Here is a 19,928-nt window from a genome sequence, read left to right on the forward strand (position 1 = left end):
GGAAGAAATAAATTGTTGCGTAGAATTTATTTCTTTATAACTCTAATATTCTGGCATTCCTTTAAAGGACCAATCAATATATTAACAAATGTTTCAAGTTATTAAACAGCAATTAACATTTACAAGGCTAACTTTTGCTTTTACATTTTTAGAATTGTCTAGAAGCTACCAAATAAAACACATTTTTCCATCAGCTTTCATGTGGGTATTGTACCATTCTGAATAATTTATTTAATTGAACAGAAGGCAATTAATGCACTTCATCCAGGTGTGTGTGTGTGTGTGTGTGTGTGTGTGTGTGTGTAAATACGTAACTATAGTCCTTTTTAACATTGGATTATTTACATGATATATTTCCATATGAAAAAGTAGTTAAATTACTATCTCAGCATATAATTTTGTAGAAATGTTTTTCTATCAGAAAATAATTTGCTTACATGTTAGTATTATAACCTTAATAAACTGGGAACAGGAAACTTACTTCTTTGACAAGTATCACCCCTGTATCCAGGTGCACACTCACAGATTCCTTCATCTGGAGAACATGATGCTCCATTTTTACAGTAACAGGACAATGAACAGTTTGGACCCCAAAGTCCTTCAGCACATACACTGTCACAATGTATACCTGCAAACAATAAATATGTACAGTTATCAATAATAATACTAGAAGATCAACAAAACTACCAGAAATAAAATAGTGAATGAAGCATAATATAAATCTGGAGTTTCAGCATGATTTCCATAGCTTCTACACACCTACTTACATATCAAGTGATTGCTAGACCCATGATGGCGAACCTATGGCAAGTGTGCCGGAAGTGACATGCATATCTCTGGGAACACCAGCCGTCACCTGTTGCTCTTCCGGGTTCTGGCACGCGCATGTGTGCCAGCTAGCTGGTCTTCGCATATGCAGGAATGCTGGAAACTGGAAGAGCAGCTCCCCGGTGCGCATGCACGTGCTGGCCAGCTGGTCTTTGTGCGTGCATACATGCATGTTAGAAACCAGAAGATCAGGTGGGTGGCATGCATATGTGCATGGGAAGCTGAGAGCTTCCAGTTTCCAGCACTCCTGCACAGTGCACCAGGTAGCTGCTCTTCTGGTTTCCGGTGTGCGCATGCACGCTCCCATTTCAGCACTCATTGCCAAAAAGGTTTGCCACCACTATGCTAGACTCTATGCCCTATATGACTATTTCTTTCTATCTAAGGGGAAGCTAGCAAATTGCAAAGCAAAGTATAACTCAAGTACATATTACCAAGAAGACGTCTGCTCATCTGACCCAAAAGGAGCACTGATGCAGAGATTATTTACATATATCTGAGTATTTGCTATATTTGAAGCCACAAGAAGTAATTTTTGGGTCCCTGTGATTAAACAAAGCTTCTTATTAAAACAGGGAATGAATGAGCTCAAAGTAGGGAAAAATCGGGAGAATTGCGATAAGAAATAAGAAACCAAAATTATTGGGTGACCAAAATAGATAGTGATGTGCTATTCAGTTGATGCCAATGATGGAATCAATTGGGTTTCAGACCCAGACAACTTACTTTCAAAAATAAGTGAAATTGCTTGTATATGCAATTTATGAATATGTTGCCTTAAAGCAGGGGTGTCAAACTCAAGGCTTGCAGGCTGGATCCGGCCCACGGGGTGCTTAAATCCGGCCCACAGGGCTGGCCTGGAACTATCAAAGGACCAACCTACGGTGCACTTGGCAGCTAAAACAGGCTACGTGCGGCCCCCTCACCTCATTTTCACCCTCCATGGCCTCCTGCAGCACTCTGCTGTCTGAAAAACAGGCCAAAAAATGTGCTGAAAATGAACCAAAAATGGAGCAATAATGGGTCCTAAAACAGCTGGCACAGTGCTGCAGGAGGCCATGGAGGGTGAAAACAAGGTACAGGGGGGCCACGCATGGACCCCTTCACACCCCATTTTGGCTGGCAGAGTGCTGCAGGAAGCATCCATCCTGCCTCCCCCTGCAGGCCTGCACAGAACTACAATGCTGATTTGGCTCTCAAAGAAATCCAGTTTGACACCCCTGCCTTAAAGCATTATATAATTGCAATATATTGTGAATATATTATCTTTTCAATAGCTTAAATATCCCAGTTTAATCTAATAGAAGGGCAAATATGAAATAATTTTAAATGTTGTTTGTTTATTTAAAAATATATACACCGGGGACACATAATATCTAAACAAATAAAAGTTCACTTGATTATGCAAAACAAGTCAATGGAACTATAGTTTCTCTTTCTTTTACAGTTAATAAGTTGATAACATCATTTGATGTGTTTGGGAAAACTAAACTTTTTTTCTTTTTTAAAAAATCATATATTGTATATTATGTCTGGAGTTATCTTGCTATCTTGCTAATTTACATCTGTACTTGAAAGGTATTTTAAAAAATTATTTTTTATTTTATTCTCTTTCCTTTCGTTTTTTATTAGTAGAGTAAAATTAAGGAAAAACATTCTCCTTATAGTAATCCATATATTAATTCTTATGGGGGTTGGGAACAGAATCCTGTTTGGAAAATATCTTTCTTGGTAAGAATAAAGGGGAATGTAGGTTAAACCGATTATGTCCTAGGTCTTTTTATCAGATTTGCTAGAGAAATAATGACAGAAATAACTGTAGTGGAAAATGCATCACATTGAAATTTGACAAGAACTCAGAAACTAATTTTATACAGGATACTGAACAAGTATAAAGGGGCTATTTTTCCTGATTGAATGAAAATTTGAATGGACTTTGAATTGACTGTCAAGACATGAAAGAAGTTGTACCATCAACCTCTTGCAAGCTGATTCTTGTCTAGATAGCTCAGTTTTCAGAATCAAGTCACAACTTATTTTTCAATAGCTTAGAACAGACACTTTTTACTGGAATTTTAAATTCAGCCACCTATATTTGCAAACAAATTAAATTCCTTGTTGTATCTATGCTGGGTATCATTAGATCCACTGAAAGCTCTGCAAACATCACACCTTAAATTTTGACTATGCTGGTACATTTTAAAAATATTAAACTTGAATGTAGAAATTAATGTACATGAGTTTGAAATAAGCATTTTAAGAGAATATTTTGCTACTGAGACCAAATAAGGACAAAAAAAGATTTATTTTAGAAATTTTTTTCTTGCTTTTTATTTTTTCATTCAATATATTTCATCCAATATAAATATTCTCTTTTACCCATCTCCTTCCAAAAATGACTATTAAACTTAACAAAATTTATTTTTGAGTAGACAGATAGGACTTTGTTAAATAATTTAACAGAAATTAAATTTATTATTTAAATAAATTAAATAATTTATTTTTGTTTAATACATAATATGAATATATCATAAATATATTATTTGCTAGTTTAATAATCTGTGGAAATAGAGAATATAAATTGAAATAGTATTTATGATTACAACTTGTTTGTAATCCCAAATTATTGTTTAGCAAAATAAATATCATCTACAGATAGCTTCAAATGTTTATGTTCTTCTTTTCTCCTTCTGTGCCCAACAGCAAAAAGGAGATTGGGAACATCTATTTTTATTTTGCCTGAAATCTAAACTGTGTTAACATTAACACTGAATTGTTATAAACAAATCAGTTTGTTTTTAATTTGATTTCTTTTCAATAAAAATCTCATGTGTCTAGAAATCACAAGATTGCATAAATGGATATAAAAACCTATCTAATCATCCTTATAGTTCAAATAGAGAAGATGTTCAGTGCAATCTTACATGTTAAGCTGTTCTTAGTATAATATGACTATATATCTGACTGGTATTGAAAATGTATTATTTTTGTCCACATGCAGAGCCATTATTTCCCTGATTAATTGTGTTCTTACATATGTTTTTATTAATTCATGTATTTAACTAAACACTATTAATTCATGTATTTAACTAAACACTACTAAAAGAATTAGGAACACAAACAGGAAAAGGAACATATTTGTACACATTCTTGTTTTGAAGGCCACATGTCAGCAAGCAACTCTGCCTTAATATTTAGATATTTCAGCCCCTAGATGACTGCATGAGTACTTGGCATAGGAAACTTTTACATTAAAAATTACACAGATGCTTTTTTGGTGTAATATTAAATGAATATTTAAAATGCATTTTCCAAAACAAAAGAATTATTAGCAAATAAGTCCATTAATTTCATTCTCGATGAACAGATCAGTCAGGAAATGTTTTGCCAGGAGAATGGACAAAGGCCTCTTTAATGGCCTTTGCAAGTTGCTAGGCAATAGCAAAATGGTCGTGATAAACTTCAGCTAAGGAACTCTGAAGAAATCCTCAAACTCGGAGAACTATGCCAAAAGCTTTACTTCTAAATTAGCATTCCTGTAGCACATACAATGGTGTGAATGAAGGGAATGATTACTTGGATAATATTATCTATTCTGCTATAAAATTTGTAGTCTACATATAGTCTGTATAGAAAAAACTTTTTCATATATTTCATATATTTTAACAATAATAGTACTATGGAACGCTGTGGTAACATTGACACGTGGAAAACCTAATTTCTATACTGTGTAGTTGGGATCTAGTAAATGATCCATGGTGGCAGCTGCTGGAGTGCATATTAAATGATATTTTATATATTTGCTCATGTTTCAAAGATACAAACAAGTCAAAGGAAGGCCCTCTTCACAAGCAATAAATACTGGGATTGTGCAATACTTTGGATTCAAAGCCAAAAATATGCTTTGCGGTGTGCAGGATTGCAAATGTGGCATCTGTGTACATTTCCTTGGACCAAACATATTCTACACTAAAACAATAGACAAATATCTGTTTTTCTAAAGCAAACTGTAGAAATAATTGCTCTGTCAAAAGCAATACCGTGTTTCTCACAAAATAAGGCTGGGCCTTATTTTTTTTTACCCCCCCCCCCAAAAAAAACGGCTAGGCTGTCTTTTTGGGGGTGACTTAATTTCCTCCCCCACCTAGAGCGGCCCATAATTACCTTTCCGTGAGGCCGCTTCTATCGGCCAACGAAAGCTCCCCGAAGGCAGAGTCCCCAGCTGCTTTGGGGCTTGGCATGGCTGCTCGTGTCCCCTCGCCATTAGGCAGTCTCTTTTGGGCGATGGAAGCTCCCCAAGTGCAGTCACCAGCCACTTCAATCAGCTGGTAGAAGCAGCCTCGGGCGAGCGCACACACACACTCCCCTCGCTGCGAGGCTGCTTCTATCAGCTGACGAAAGCTCCCCGAAGGCAGAGTCCCCAGCTGCTTCAGGGCGTGGCATGGCTCCCCGTGTCCTCTCACCATTAGGCAGTGTCTTTCGGGTGATGAAAGCTCCCCAAGTGCAGTCACCAGCCACTTCGATCGGCCGGGAGCTTTCATTGGCCACGCCACGCCCTGAAGTGGCTGGGGACTTTGCCTTCAGGGAGCTTTCGTCAGCCGATAGAAGCGGCCTCGTGGTGAGGGGAGTGTGTGTGTGTGCTCGCCCCGAGGCCGCTTCTACTGGCTGATCGATGTGGCTGGTGACTGCACTTGGGGAGCTTCCATCGCCCAAAAGAGACTGCCTAAAGGCGAGGGGACACAGGCAACCACGCGACGCCCTGAAGCGGCTGGGGACTCTGCCTTCGGGGAGCTTTCATCGGCCGATAGAAGTGGCCTCGCAGCGAGGGGAGTGTGTGTGTGTGCTCGCCCCAAGGCTGCTTGTACTGGCCGATCGAAGTGGCTGGTGACTGCACTTGGGGAGCTTCCATTGCCTGAAAGAGACTGCCTAAAGGCGAGGGGACACGGGCAGCCACGCCACGCCCTGAAACGGCTGGGGACTCTGTCTTCGGGGAGCTTCTATCGGCTATCGGGGTATTCTAGCCTAGGCTACTTGCAGGGCACTCCTAAAGGCAAGTTTTCTCCCCCCCCACCCTTCCCCCCATTTCTCTTCACCTCGTGTAGTTCGAACTATGTGAGAAATGGCAGGGAAACGCATGGTTTAAATAGGCCTAAATTTTGGGGGTGGGGCTTAATTTCACCTCATGCCTAGAAATCATGCTGGGCCTTCCTATTGGTGGAGACCATATTATTGGAGTAATTTTAAAATTAGAAAAAAGTTAATTTATATTGAGTTTGACATATTGACCCATCCCTACCCAGGATTTTTGATCCCAGCAAAGAAAAATAAACCCTAAAGATTAGGATTGGAGCTGTTACATCGAAATATTGAAACTTCCATCATGTCCTATTTATCTATACTATATTATAATTAGATTTTGATTGAATTTATGGCAAAATCGACCCTACTCTTATCAGGGATTTCCACATCTAGCATGGTATGACTAAGACTGAAAACCTAGCCATCAGTTTAACTATATCACTAAAAGGATTATGTAAATATCTTGATTGAACAAAGCTATGGTTGATGATAGAAGCCAATATCTACAAACCATTCTTAATAGAATATTAATAGAATACTAAGAACTGTGATAATAGAATATTGAATGGAATATAAGAGGAATAAATAATAAAGATCATGAATTCATTAATGAAATGAAATTAAAAAATTGGGGAATGGATGAAGAAGGCTAAATAGACAGTTTAAAATAGACAGTCTACAGTAGAATAGAATAGAATAGAATAGAATAGAATAGAATAGAATAGAATAGAATAGAATTCTTTATTGGCCAAGTGTGATTGGATACACAAGGAATTTGTCTTGGTGCATATGCTCTCAGTGTACATAAAAGAAAAGATATATTGGTCAAGAGTCAAGAATGAATGGGATTGAAACAAAACACAATGGAATAGGTTGGGATTAAACTGAAGAAACCAAAGGTTGGGAGGGAATATTTCAGATATTTATAAGGAAATAGTAATAACATTTTGAATAACAGAATTTAAAAAATATTATAAATGTTAGTGTGCAAGAAAAGAAAGTCATCCATGTTTGAACAAGGATAAGCTTGTAGGTAGTAAAACTTAACATGTTAATGAAGATTGCATCTGACAATTGTAAGAATGCTTTCATTGTTCTGTTTACCAAAATATAGCTGGCAAGAATGAATTAAGAGTCTACTGAGGAATTAATTTTAAATTTGTTAATTTAAGTGTCTGGTAAAAATTGGTCTGGTTCAATACCTCTAATCATAAAGGAACAAAAATTGACAATAAATCAATTGTAATACAGCATAAGTTTTAAATGCCTCTTGATATTTTTTTAAATCTTAGAGTTGCATTCCAAATTTAAAGACGCTTGTAATCCAAAGGATTGATCAAAATTTCTCATTATCCTGAGAAAATGGAATCAAGGTCAGTTTGCTTAGTTATGCACACTGAATAAAATCTAAATATATCTGTCATGGACAACAAGTATTACAAATCCTTTTTGGCCTACTATTGAATTAACAGATTGTATTGTAATAAAATGTAAAATATCCTACTAATACATCTTTATACATTTTTATGCTCTGCTATCTTTCATTGTGAACAGTTGGTTTTAGTGGTGTTTTTATTTTATTTCTTAAGTACAGTATATGTTCTAAGTAAATAAATATATTTCAGCCTACTTGGACTGAAATATTGAAAAAAAGAAATATGTCAGTAACATCTAGATACATAACATGATACAAACAAGATAGCTTTGCTGGTATTGCGTGTTTCAAAAACACTTTTGCCCAAAGACAAATAGCGCTATAGTCAAACACAACAGTTATTCTGGCATGTGTGAAGGTGAACTATGAAAGATGAAGATGGGCTTTAAAATAACTATATCCCAGATTTGTCATTTGTGAGACATTTAGAACACAGTAAGAAGATTTTTTTTTATAAAATTAGAAAAGAGAAAGCAAAAAAAAAAATCTATTCATGTGAACAAAATAATGAAATGTCACATTCACATTAATTAAAAGACCCATTAAATGGAAAGCATATTTTCAGAAACAGCTCTATAGGTTACTGCCAGATTACAGAACAGTTGCCAAGATTAACTTTGTAGATATAATACTGATATTTTTTTTGCTAGCATCAGAGTTGTAGTTGTGATAAAGTTCAGTGTGAATTTAGGTTTTGAAAGCTAGGAGTTGAAAGCAACTTGATGGCACAGAATCAATGGGATTCTGTCATGATAGGTTAAAGGCCTACAATTACTTAGATAATATTATTCCATTTCAGAGAATTACTCTGTCTCCAGATGTTCATTTTCTGAGAAAGGTTTATGTAATTAATATAAATTACACCACATATATTTGGACTTGTGATTAAAATAGAATCTATTCTAAAACTTTCATATATTGATCAAAATACTATGTATTAATTTACCCAAGGGTGCTAAGAAGAATCAAAATTTGGATGGCACTCTTGTATTGTTACAATTTCAAATTTACCTGACCATCCTGGAAGGCAACGACAATAACCTGTTACTGGATGACATCCATCTGCATGACTGCAGTCACAGCGCTCTGAACAATCCAGGCCATACATGCCATCCTGCCAGGAAGAAAATGAAATGAAGTTAAACTTATTTTAGTGCAGTCAACATGGAAGCCTTACATTATTGACATAATAAGAGAGTTGATTTGTGAATGAAACATATTTCTTCCTTTCCTTCCTTCATTCCCAAGCTCACGAATGAGGTATTCTACATTGTTTATACTTCAAGATGAGTATAGGAAGACGTGTAAAAATTACTTCAAACTGGAACATCAAAGAACAAATTTAAAGTGTCAATATGATGATAGACTAAGGATGAATCAAAGGCCATGTCCTGAAGATTTATCCCCTAAAAGGATAACATCCTTGTGCCATAGTTAATGGGTTATATCAGAAGTCCCCAAATTTGGCAACTTTAAGACTTCTGACTTCAACTTCCAGAATTCTGGGAGTTGAAGTCCACAAGTCTTAAAGTTGCCACGTTTGGAGACCTCTGGGTTATATGGTGAACTGCTAGTTTACATGCTGCAATACCTCTGATAATATGGACATGTTTTATTTAAAAACACAGCTTATAATATTGTAATATTCAACACATTTATCAAGGCATTATATTATAATGCCAAATCAAGCTTTCAGTGGAGTCAGCTTTATTACCTGGCAGGGGTATTCACATTTTTCTCCTCTCCAACCTGGAGCACAGGTGCAGGTTCCATCCAGAATATTGCATGCTCCTCCATTAAGGCACTGACATGTTAAATTACAGCCAAGGCCCCATGTCCCACTAGGACAATTTATAGAGCAGTCCACTCCGTGCCAACCTGACACAGTAAAAAGAAAATGCCTCTGTTAAGTATAGAGTTCTAAGATCTTACTTGATAAGAACAACTGAGAGCTGATAAGCACCTTTTTCAGGTTTTGAATAGGAAGCTATTTTTAAATATATCATTCACTTGCCAGAATCATAGGAGGATGACTGTGTTAGTCTATGGCAGCAAAAAAATGAGGACTCAGGCAGCATCTTTTCCACCTAGCCATTGTTATTAAAAGACATAAGCTTTTGTGAGCTGCAACTCACTACATATATTGCAACTGACCTCACAAGATGCAGTTACTGATACAAAGTATTTAGATCTACAAATGTCATTAAGCAATTTGAAGTGAGGAGTTGTAAAAATATTGCCGTTGATGAGCAATCAAAGTCAAAGAAACAGCTAAAACTAAAAATACAAATGTTTTTAGAAGAATAAAGGCAGTTATACTTTTGAAAGTGGATAGAATACAAATGATGGAAGGAATTATTTGTTTTTGTTTTTCATTCTTTCTTAATTCTTTGGAATTGGGCTCTGATAATTTGTGCTGAACGAAGTTCCAATCAACAGAATCACATCTTCAAACTGAACTTTGAACTGAAAACCTAAAAGAATTGCCAAAATTGAATTAAATGCATCCACCAGGAATCCTGAGTGTATGGTACTATACTGCATATTCCTCCTACTTGGTGGAATGCAGCAATCGTATATTGACCTAATGTAGTATCAACGTCTTTTAGGTAAAACTGGTCTTTATTTGGATTGCACCAGTGCAGCCAAAATATACCAACAATGAATGCTATTATCCTAATAATTAACAGAGAATTCTGCAGGTGGCATGCATAAGATTGCAACTGATTGCAACTTATTTCATTTCTCTAGTTTACTAAACAGAAAAGTTATACTATATAAACGCTTCAACTGACCAAAGATATGATGGTCAGTATCCATGCATCCATTTGGGTGACAACCTTGGTAAGCAGTAAAAAGAGTGAAATAATGAGTAAAATGAAAGATACAAGAATAAATGGAAATGTTGTCTGTGCATGTACAACTGAAAAAAAAAGGAACAATGTAATCAATCATGCTTAAAATTCTGATCTTGAGCACTGATTAATATATGCACAAAGTGAAGGTATGGGTTTAGTTATGAACAAACTTGATAATACATATGCCAGAAAGTAAATATTGGTATTATGTAGGTAGGGATCTATAGGCGAGTAATAATTGTGATACTTCACAGTGAATGGTGGTAATAAAAAAAGAGATACGGTAAGTTTGAGAACAATTGTGTAACTTGTGATCAAAGGGTCATACTCTGGGTTCTTCTTTTGTGAAACACAGGAAGTGTGCATTCTTTATTGCCCAGCTTGCCAAGTAGTTTCCCTTAAGATCCAGATAGTCCTGACTGTGTTAGTCTTCCAGAAAGATCAAACTTTTCCCTGAAGCATTGGGGCTGGGGTGTTGGTAGAATATTGTAGCCTTGCTGTTTTTATACTTTTTTGTGTGTGAGATGCCTGGAACCATGGATGGATGGCTGTACAGTATACATTCAATAAATAAATAAAATTCTATTAGACATCATGAATGTAAAAGTATGGAAAGGAATAAAATGGCAGAATACAGAAAAAATGCTTGGATCATTCATAAATGAATGACAGTGTTGATTGGTTAGTATTTGCTTAGAAAAAAACCTGCTTATTTCAAATATGTACTTTAAGCTTACATCTATTCATACATTTACAAAAATAGGGAATGGATCAACCACATGAATGATTTGAATGTTTACTATGAAAGACTGAAAAAAATTAGTGAAGTATATTGCAGTGATGAGGTGTTCTAAATGTGGGATTTTTTTTGGCAAGAATGGATGTTAAGGAAAAAGTGGACATCAAAGAAAAAGAAAAGCGTGAAAGGAAGAATGGAAATAGAATAAGTGCTATGCATGAGAAAAATGTATGCAAGGATGATGCAAATACTACTATAAACTATATTGAGGGAAAGCTAATTGCAAAATAGGTAGCCAAAGAGAATAAGGAATAAAGATGATTAAAAGGCAGGGAAAACACAGGGATCTTGACGAACATTTTTTTAAAATGTTTTGGAATTATCAACAAGAAGGAACCTGTAGTGGAGTGAACAGAATTAAAAAATGAAAGTTAATCCTGGAAGTAACAGCACAGTGTAGTTTATGATTCTTATTCTTTTAAAAGTCTTTAATATAGTTTTTAATATATATATATGACTTTCATAGTACAAAAATGTAAATTAGATCACTTACCAGATTTGCAGACACAAGAACCATCTACCGGGGAACAAACAGCTTCATTTTTACAGTTACATATAGATGAACAGTTAATTCCATATGTTCCAACAGGACAAGGCGTAGAACAATCAGAACCCTAGAACACATTTGACAAAAGATAAGAAAAATGCAATGTTAAGGAAAATGTTTTAATTAGATCTTTAAATAAAAAGGTAACCTTATCAGTATAATGATGCTCCCAAGTTGGGTAATGAAACATCTGCAAGATGATAATACTTAGTTGGGTAATGAAATGGCTGCAAGCAACCACCACCAAAGCTCAAAGAACATCAATAATTCCACAGTTCAACTCTAAATTCCATATCTTTTATTAAAACAAATATGTCTTAACTGCACTCCTGTTTTGAAGCACCTCTTCTGATGGAATGTCTTAATCCCTGTAGGGACTATAGAAGTTGCATCTGTCTTCTAAGGCAGACAACCAATGAAATAACAATCAGAACTATTTACCTTAAATCCTGGAGCACAAATGCATTTTCCAGTCACACTGTCACAATCAGCACCATTTCGGCAACTGCAGATTTGTTGACAAGATTCACCATAGAATCCTGGGGAACAGCTTTCATTACAAGAGAGGCCAGACCAGCCAGGCTTGCACAAACACTCTCCAGACATTGGTTGGCAGCTACCAAAAAGGAATGGATGGACAAAGCATTTGTAGAGAATATGATACCAAGAGCCCAGTGAAGAAAAATGGACAAAGGATTTTCACACAAAGAAGTTATTTAGAAAAATGCCCTCACTTGGGTACAGGGAGTGGGTGGAATTAGAGGACCATGTGGTCTAATATTAATTTACTGCAGTATTAATACTCTACTAATAATAATAGCATCTACATATTTTAAGTTTTAAAACAAAATCAGTGCTGAGAAAATCTACCAGATAGATATAATTATAAATACATCTATAATTAAGTTTTTGGATGAAATATGACAGGTATTAGCCAAATATGTACAGGTAGTCCTCAGAAAATTGAGCCCAAAATTTATGTAGCTAAGTGAAACATTTGTTAAGTGAGTTTGTCCCATTTTACAACTTTTCCTGCCACAGTTGTTAAGTGAATCATTGCATTTGTTAAGTTAGTAATATGGTTGTTAGGTGAATCTGGCTTCCCCATTGCAAAAGCTGATCACATGACCCTGGGACACTGCAACCATCATAAATATGAACCAATTGCCAAGGATCTGAATTTTGATCATGTGTCCATGGGCTGCTGCAACAGTTGTAAGTGTGAAAAATGGCCATAAGTCACAGTTTTCAGTGCCATTGTGACTTTGAACAGTCACTAAATGAACTGTTGTAAGTCAAGGATATAACCTGTAGTTATATTCTATAAAATCAAATGTAAACTCACTGATTCAATATTCATTACCTTGGAACCGTAGAAATAAACCAAACAGGCTACCATGAATATTAGGAACATATTTTTGTATTCTGATTGTTTAAAATAATAATAAAAATGAAACCCTATTGAAATACATTGTTATATTATCTTTATGAGTGTTTAAGTTAAATGTATATATGTATTTCTATCCCACCTTTCTTTGCAACAACAATTATAGAACTCTCTTGTCCATGTTTTCCCAACAAAAATCCATGAAATAGATTAGACTGAGGCATGTGATTAGCCTGAAGTTTCTCAGGACAATTCCAAAGTTAAGGATGGATTTCAAACTTGGTTTCCTGACCCTGGACCAACCCTTTATTGACTATATCCATGACGGTGAACCTATGGCACGTGTGCCGGAAGTGGCATGCAGAGCCATTTCTGCCAGCATGCGACCCGTCACCTCCCGCCCGCCAGCTGATTGTCGGGTACCTGCTGTGCATGCGTGGGGGTGGAGTGTGCGGGGGCAGGACGCATGCATGTGCAGAGGCACAGGGCGCATGCAAAGGTTGCACACACATGCCCAGAGGCGCACAGCATGGGGGGTTATGCGCGCATGTGCAGGGGGTGGGGGGGTCACGTGTGCATTGCATTATGGGTGCAGCCACGCGTGCATGCACACACTTTCGGCACGCAACGATGAAAAGGTTAGGGTTAGGCTATATCATACAATAGATTTCTTAAGAAAAAATGGTAGCTTCAAGGAATGTATTCTTGTCAGCACTGCAATAAACAAAGTTTAATCACCCCCTTTATGCTAGCTGCAACCTTGTAACTATTCCCCAGTATTTATTCATTTTGTCAAAAATCTAAACCAAATTCTATTTAACAGATACATAATTTGACCTTGCATGAACCTATGAGCTTTCATTTAAATTCCAGTAGGTGTTTAGTATGCAAGTTTTATATTTTTTTACTTAGAAGCAGTGCCAAATTGCTTTACAGGGGAAAAGTCAAGGGCACTCTTATAGCGTTCAAGAATGTTGCTATTTTAGCTTCCATACCTGGTGTCAGGCCATCTGTTCCTACCTAAAACAGCAGTTTTATTCAATGCACAACCACACAGCTGTTATTTTGCAACAAATGGAACCATCAGCTGTGCTAGAATATATGTGCCAAGACAGTAAACACAAGGACAGTTCTGTGATCCTCTGGCAGGAAAAGCACTTAGCTTAACTCTCACCAAAGGGAAGCCTTAATATCCAGATCAATTATATTTACAATAGGCAGCCTGTTTAAAGATGACTGATTGAAGTCAGTGACTGATCACTGATTGAAGTAATATTCCCTAAGGCATTCTAAAAGGGGGGGGAATGTACTCCAGTCAAGACATATTAAATGAACGATGACAGAAGAGTGTCTTTTCTATTTTTTTCAATGCCTTTTTTCAATGCCCCTTACTCATTTTGCCAGTGTAATTCTTTACAGTGAGCTGTTCTTTATCCCTATTATTAAACTGCAGTCAATCTCTCCCCACGATATCACTTGTTTTATGAAAGAAACACTTCTGTTTGTGTGTAAAACATGTTTTCAAACAAATATATGGAAAACCAAAAAGGTATAGTTTCTCTTATTCATCTGTGTTTAAATGGTTTAGAAGAAAAGGGCAAATTATAGTTTATTACTATTGTTATTGTTCAAAATACATTTGTTTTAACTGTCATTGTGGCCTTGTGGCACATTAGATACAATATTAGACACATTATGCAAACCCAATGAAGCAATTCCGCTCCCAAAATCTTCATCTAATCTCAGCTGGGGAATGTTGCTCTCATTCATATTTTGTAGAGAAGTTATATGTCTAATAATTAGTACATATTGACAAAGTGTATTTTGGGTTCCAGGCAGAAATTTAATCGAATTCTGACTACTAGTTGAGACAATAATGCTTCATTGATAGAATAGGATTTTGCTACTTCTCTCTTTTTAGTCATTTTCCAACCCAGAAGAATTCAACTGGGTCAAGGCCAGATATTTCCCAAGCACCACTTCAACACAAGAGATGATGTCACTGACCCAGGACTAAAACCTATGTGTCACTTGGGTAAATGTTATGTTGCTCCCAGGCAGAAGTGCTCTGAAGGACGCTTTCCTGGAGCCAGCACTTAAAGGTGCTTTTAACAGGGAATTGGCTCCTAAGGAGCTTGATTCAGTCACCCTTTATCTTCTCTCTCTCTGAAGAAAAAAAAACAGAGAGGAGGCTATGCTTGGAAGTGCTTTTAAGAGATCACATGGGCTAATCATGCTTTTTATTCTTAATCATTTTTTTTAATTTTGGCTTTAAAAATAAGGAAAACATCTGTGTTATTTTAGATTAATGAGACATTATATGGTAACACCTGACAGTAATTTGGAAATAAATAATAATTAATTATTGTACTTCAGGAAATTATTTTAACTCTGGTAACCATGGGCAACATCGTAGCATAAAACCAATAAAGAAACAAAAAGATCATTTTAGAATACTGTTTTCTATCTCATTTTCTCTTCTTGTTGTGTGTGTGAAAGAGAGAGGGGGGAGGGAGAGAGGGACAGAAAGAGAGCGAGCAATCCATGATTAAAAATAAGAAATTAAAATACTAGGATGTTCTTGGTGTAGCTACTTTAACTGGCAGTGCTTAGGTTGCATAGGGTTTGAAGAATGATATAAATACATAACTCTTTTTAAAATAAATCTTGGGAAATTAGATTAAATGAAGATCAAAGTGAATCTATATTTAATGAACAATTGATAGAGAAATGTGAAATGTACAGACTGTCAGGGCATTCCAACTATTAGTGTTTACATTTCAATAAAGTACAATATACTCATGATGACCAGATTTTTGAAAGACTTTCATACCTAATATTGGTGTGTTTACTTTGTTGATATGTATAAGAAAAGCCTTCTTGATTATAAAAATCAGAATTTGAGTATCATAACTTTAAGTTTAATATATCTGTAGTATTAATTTTTGGATTGACGCTGACATTTTTGCTGTTTGTGCCCACAGCATATACATACATATACAATTTTTCACTTACACTTTAAGCTAAATATTTATAATATCAATTAAAGTTCATTCTTCTGTATTCTAAAATGAACAATACAATGCTGCTACACTCATATTACTGCTAAATCCATTCAATTTGTTACAGAAATGAAGAAATGTTTAAAAACACATTCTAAAATAAGTGCTTCTATTTGAATCAGAACATTTTTAGTTTGACTTGCCCACAGGCTTTCCTTCAGTGGTATAAATGAACAGCTGTGTTGAACATGAATCAACTTAATCCTTGAAATATCAGAAATGCTATATAATGTTTGCCATACATTCTTGTCGATTTAAAATGTCTACTACAAATGTAGTTATTTTCTAAGTTAATGTCTACATTAATTGTAGGACATTTGATAAACATTTCAACCCAGGTCCTTCTAATTGAACAATGTTGTTGAAGGACAAGAATGGAAAAAGAGTGAACACACCACCAAATAGACAAGTTAATGGAAAAGTTGCTGGATTCCAACTCCAGTACTAAACATAACAAGCACTTGGAATTTTTAAGCATATATTCCTCATGAACAATGATATCAGAGAATGAAGAAAACATTTCTTTAGAAATTTCTCTGCTAAATGGACCACTAAAGACCTCTAACTAAGCAAATCATGCATGGTTTACTGTGGGAATAAATAACTTAGTTTAACTGTTGTCATAACAATCAAATTTGGGAGTAAGGCTGCAAAGTAATGGCCCCTCCTTAAGAGATAAAAGCCAATTGAGAAAACGGAGTTCTTTGCAGGAAGCAAAGAAGTTTTTGAACTCAAGCCTTGTAGACATTCAGAATATCTTGGTTGGTGTTTGAAGACTCTTTGTGTTTGAAATATTTCTTAGTAACTTTATCTAGTGTTCTTGGCAACCTTGCACAACCTTGGCAAGGCTCATTCTTATCAGAGACAATTAGTTTGAAACAGCCTTTGGAGGAACGGAATTAGTAAAGAATCATTAGAGGATTTTGCTGTTACCTCTGTTTCATGTTTGTTTCCTTGGAACAAGGTTTGGGTCAGAACATTAAGAGAGCTGGAAGTCAGTGCCTTTTTCTTTCCCTTCCCTTCTTTATACCATTTTTTTCTCTTCCCCCCTTCCTAGTTTTCTATTATTTTTTTGGATTTTTCTTTGTATTCTATATTTTGATAAACCAATAAAAATATTAAAAATTCAGATATTTGGTAACAGTCCTCTATTTAGGACAGTTGCAGGGTTATATGATCACCTTTTGCGACCTTCTGACAAGCGAAGTCAATGAAGAAGACAGATTCACTTAACAATCATGTTACTAACTTAACAGCTGCAGGGACTCAAGAACTGTGGCAAGAAAGGGGCAAACTCACTTAAACAACTGTCTCGCTTAGCAATGGAAACGTTGGGCTCAACATGGTGGTAGGTGGAGGACTATCTGTGTTCTATATTAACATACTCCAAACCCTGAATCCTGATTGGTCCACACGGACCGCAACCCGATTGGATAACTAAACGGCCGTGATTGGCGCGCTAAGAATCACCCACGATTGGCCGAGCCGATCGCGGGAGATTCAAAGCCCTGTCATTGGCCGCCAAGCCACAAGCAATTCCTATATGAAGGGTTGCCGCGGCTCGCAGGTCTCGTACAGGTCTGTATACTCAATAAAGAGCTGAATGATCACTTTTGGTCTCGCGTCTCTGTGGGAACCGATCTACCCGATCTAACAATCTGTAATACCTTCCAAAGCTCTGTCAGGAGAAGCAAATAATCAGTGGCTTTTGTTTTTATTAGTAGGTCATCAACATGAAACCCACTTTCTTAACATTGTATTTTTTCCCCCCAAGACACAAGAAAAAAATTTAGGCACTAGCATTTATAGAAAGAAATCCAAAGATTTTAATCCTTGTGAACAACTTTAACTACTACTACTACTACTACTACTACTACTACTACTACTACAACAACAACAACAACAACAACAACAACAACAGGATATCTGGAAAAACAAATCCTTCCTCACATTCTTATGTTTCCTGTCATATTCTCATTCATGGTGATATATTGTTATTGCTGTGACAATATAAATTTGCCTGCATTCGTGTTTTGCCAAAAGAGTTGAGTGACATTATAAAAACTACTGAAAAATTTGCCCAAGACTAATTGGCGAACAAAAGTTGATTCCACACAGATATAACAAAAATATCTAAAGTACCTGTGAGTATTTGGCAAATGACAGGGACACTTTTTGTCGCATGTAAGACCATAGACTATTTCAGCACATAGTCTTGTTTCACAGTGTACTCCTGTATATCCTGGCTCACAAAGACATTCTCCACTAATATGATAGCATTTTCCACCATTCATGCATTGGCAGATCTCTGCACACTGTATTCCAAAAGTTCCAATTGGACATTCATCCTGACACCTAGTGAGAAGACCAGGAAGAAAAAGATATTTTCACTTTCTATAAAAAAAAAAATCTAAAATGTCCATTTAATTCTTGTCAGGTAACAGCATTATTGCATAACAGATGCAAACACAACCATGCATACAATTTCATGCAATACATGTCAGCTTTTTAATTATGGTTTTCTAGATAACAATTAAAGCAAACCATGCTCTTATGTCTTAAGCAGGATCATATGTACCTCTTAGCAGAAATATTACCGATATATTACAAAAAAGAAGAAATGGTTAGAATATAGTATTGAGGCTAATTCTGCCAACTGCCAGCAGTTTAATTCTGACCGGTTCAAGGTTGACTCAGTCTTCCATCCTTTTGAGGATGATAAAATGAGGAACCAGATTGTTGGGCACAATATGCTGACACTGTAAACTGCTTAGAGAGGGCTGTAAAGCATTATGAAGTGAGGTATAACTCTAAGAGCTATTGCTATCGTTTTCCTTTCAAAAATTGTTCCTCCTGACTGACCATTATGAAGGACACCAATGAGGTAATTCTAAACATCTCATTTCTACATAAAATGAAGTGAATGCTATTGCTAATGTTGAGCTAGGCAGGTATTGAGTTACATAGAAAAATAGTCTGAATATATATAAGAACAGCTTTTTAAAATTTCATATAAAATAGGAAATTCCTGATTGTTCAAGTGAAAGACATTTTCCTTTGTCTATTTTCTACACACTATACTTCCAAGCATCTAACAGAATGTTGATGCATGAAACAGAAATTTGCTATGATATTTAAGCAAATGCTTATTCCTCAAAGTGCCATTTGATTTATTATGTGAGGATTTATTCACTTAAGTGTCTATCTCTAAATCAAATCCAGTACGACAAACTAGATAACGTGATATTTCCTGTAAAAGCTAAAAGAGGAACACCCGAGACATCTGTGTGCCATTAGATGTTGCTCTTTATAACATAAAATAAATTATGAAGAGATAATTGAAGGTTAGAAAAAGAGGCCAGGGTTATAGCCAGCTGGCTACACATTCCTTTCAAACAACACACATAGTATGCAAGATTTTATAAAATACAAAAAGTTCTTATAATTCAATAGCTTAAAAATCAGTGTAAAGTTATTCTGCACAAATCCCATAAACATAAGAAATAGTAGGATAGAAAGTTAATTTACTAGCATAAAGTTCACTTAAAAACTTCTGGGACAAAATTTTCACCTCTTCCCTTCTGAAAATGATTTGTTGTTATCATACCAAGAAGATTAAATATGGGGAAAAAATAAGACACTGAGCCCCTAACATCTATAGGGATGAAAGAGTTCTATTGTTGTGCCCCAGTGATGATATTTGAAAAAATAATGGGTGGAAGAAAATGGGTTTACGACTTTGCTCACAGTCGTGAGAGTCTTCACATGATTTATGTCAGAAGTCTCCAAACTTGGCAAGTTTAAGATTTGTGCACTTCAACTCCCAGAATTCTCCAGCGAGCTATGCATAAGTCCACAAGTCTTAAAGTTGCCACGTTTGGGGACCCCTGACTTACGTCCTCACATAAAACAGTCATTGATTAAAGAACAATA

General features: G+C 35.9%; 1 protein-coding gene across 4 annotated transcripts in view; it reads right to left on the reverse strand.

Moving 5' to 3' along the window:
- Window positions 1–19,928, reverse strand: part of MEGF10 (multiple EGF like domains 10) — a 106,313-nt gene that overhangs the window by 19,802 nt on the left and 66,583 nt on the right. For all 4 annotated transcript variants that reach the window (XM_087957997.1, XM_087957995.1, XM_087957996.1 and 1 more), the window contains exons 9-14: window positions 18,138–18,350; window positions 11,988–12,162; window positions 11,493–11,613; window positions 9,057–9,220; window positions 8,354–8,456; window positions 482–628 (exon numbers count right to left, since the gene is read on the reverse strand). In XM_087957997.1, coding sequence (XP_087814123.1) covers window positions 482–628; window positions 8,354–8,456; window positions 9,057–9,220; window positions 11,493–11,613; window positions 11,988–12,162; window positions 18,138–18,350 — 923 coding nt within the window. The remainder of the gene's footprint in view (window positions 1–481; window positions 629–8,353; window positions 8,457–9,056; window positions 9,221–11,492; window positions 11,614–11,987; window positions 12,163–18,137; window positions 18,351–19,928) is intronic.

The sequence above is a fragment of the Notechis scutatus genome, chromosome 2 (assembly GCF_049901735.1).
Source record: "Notechis scutatus isolate UNSWTSFEM ecotype Mainland chromosome 2, rNotScu1.2, whole genome shotgun sequence".
Classification (NCBI taxonomy): Eukaryota; Metazoa; Chordata; class Lepidosauria; order Squamata; family Elapidae; genus Notechis; species Notechis scutatus.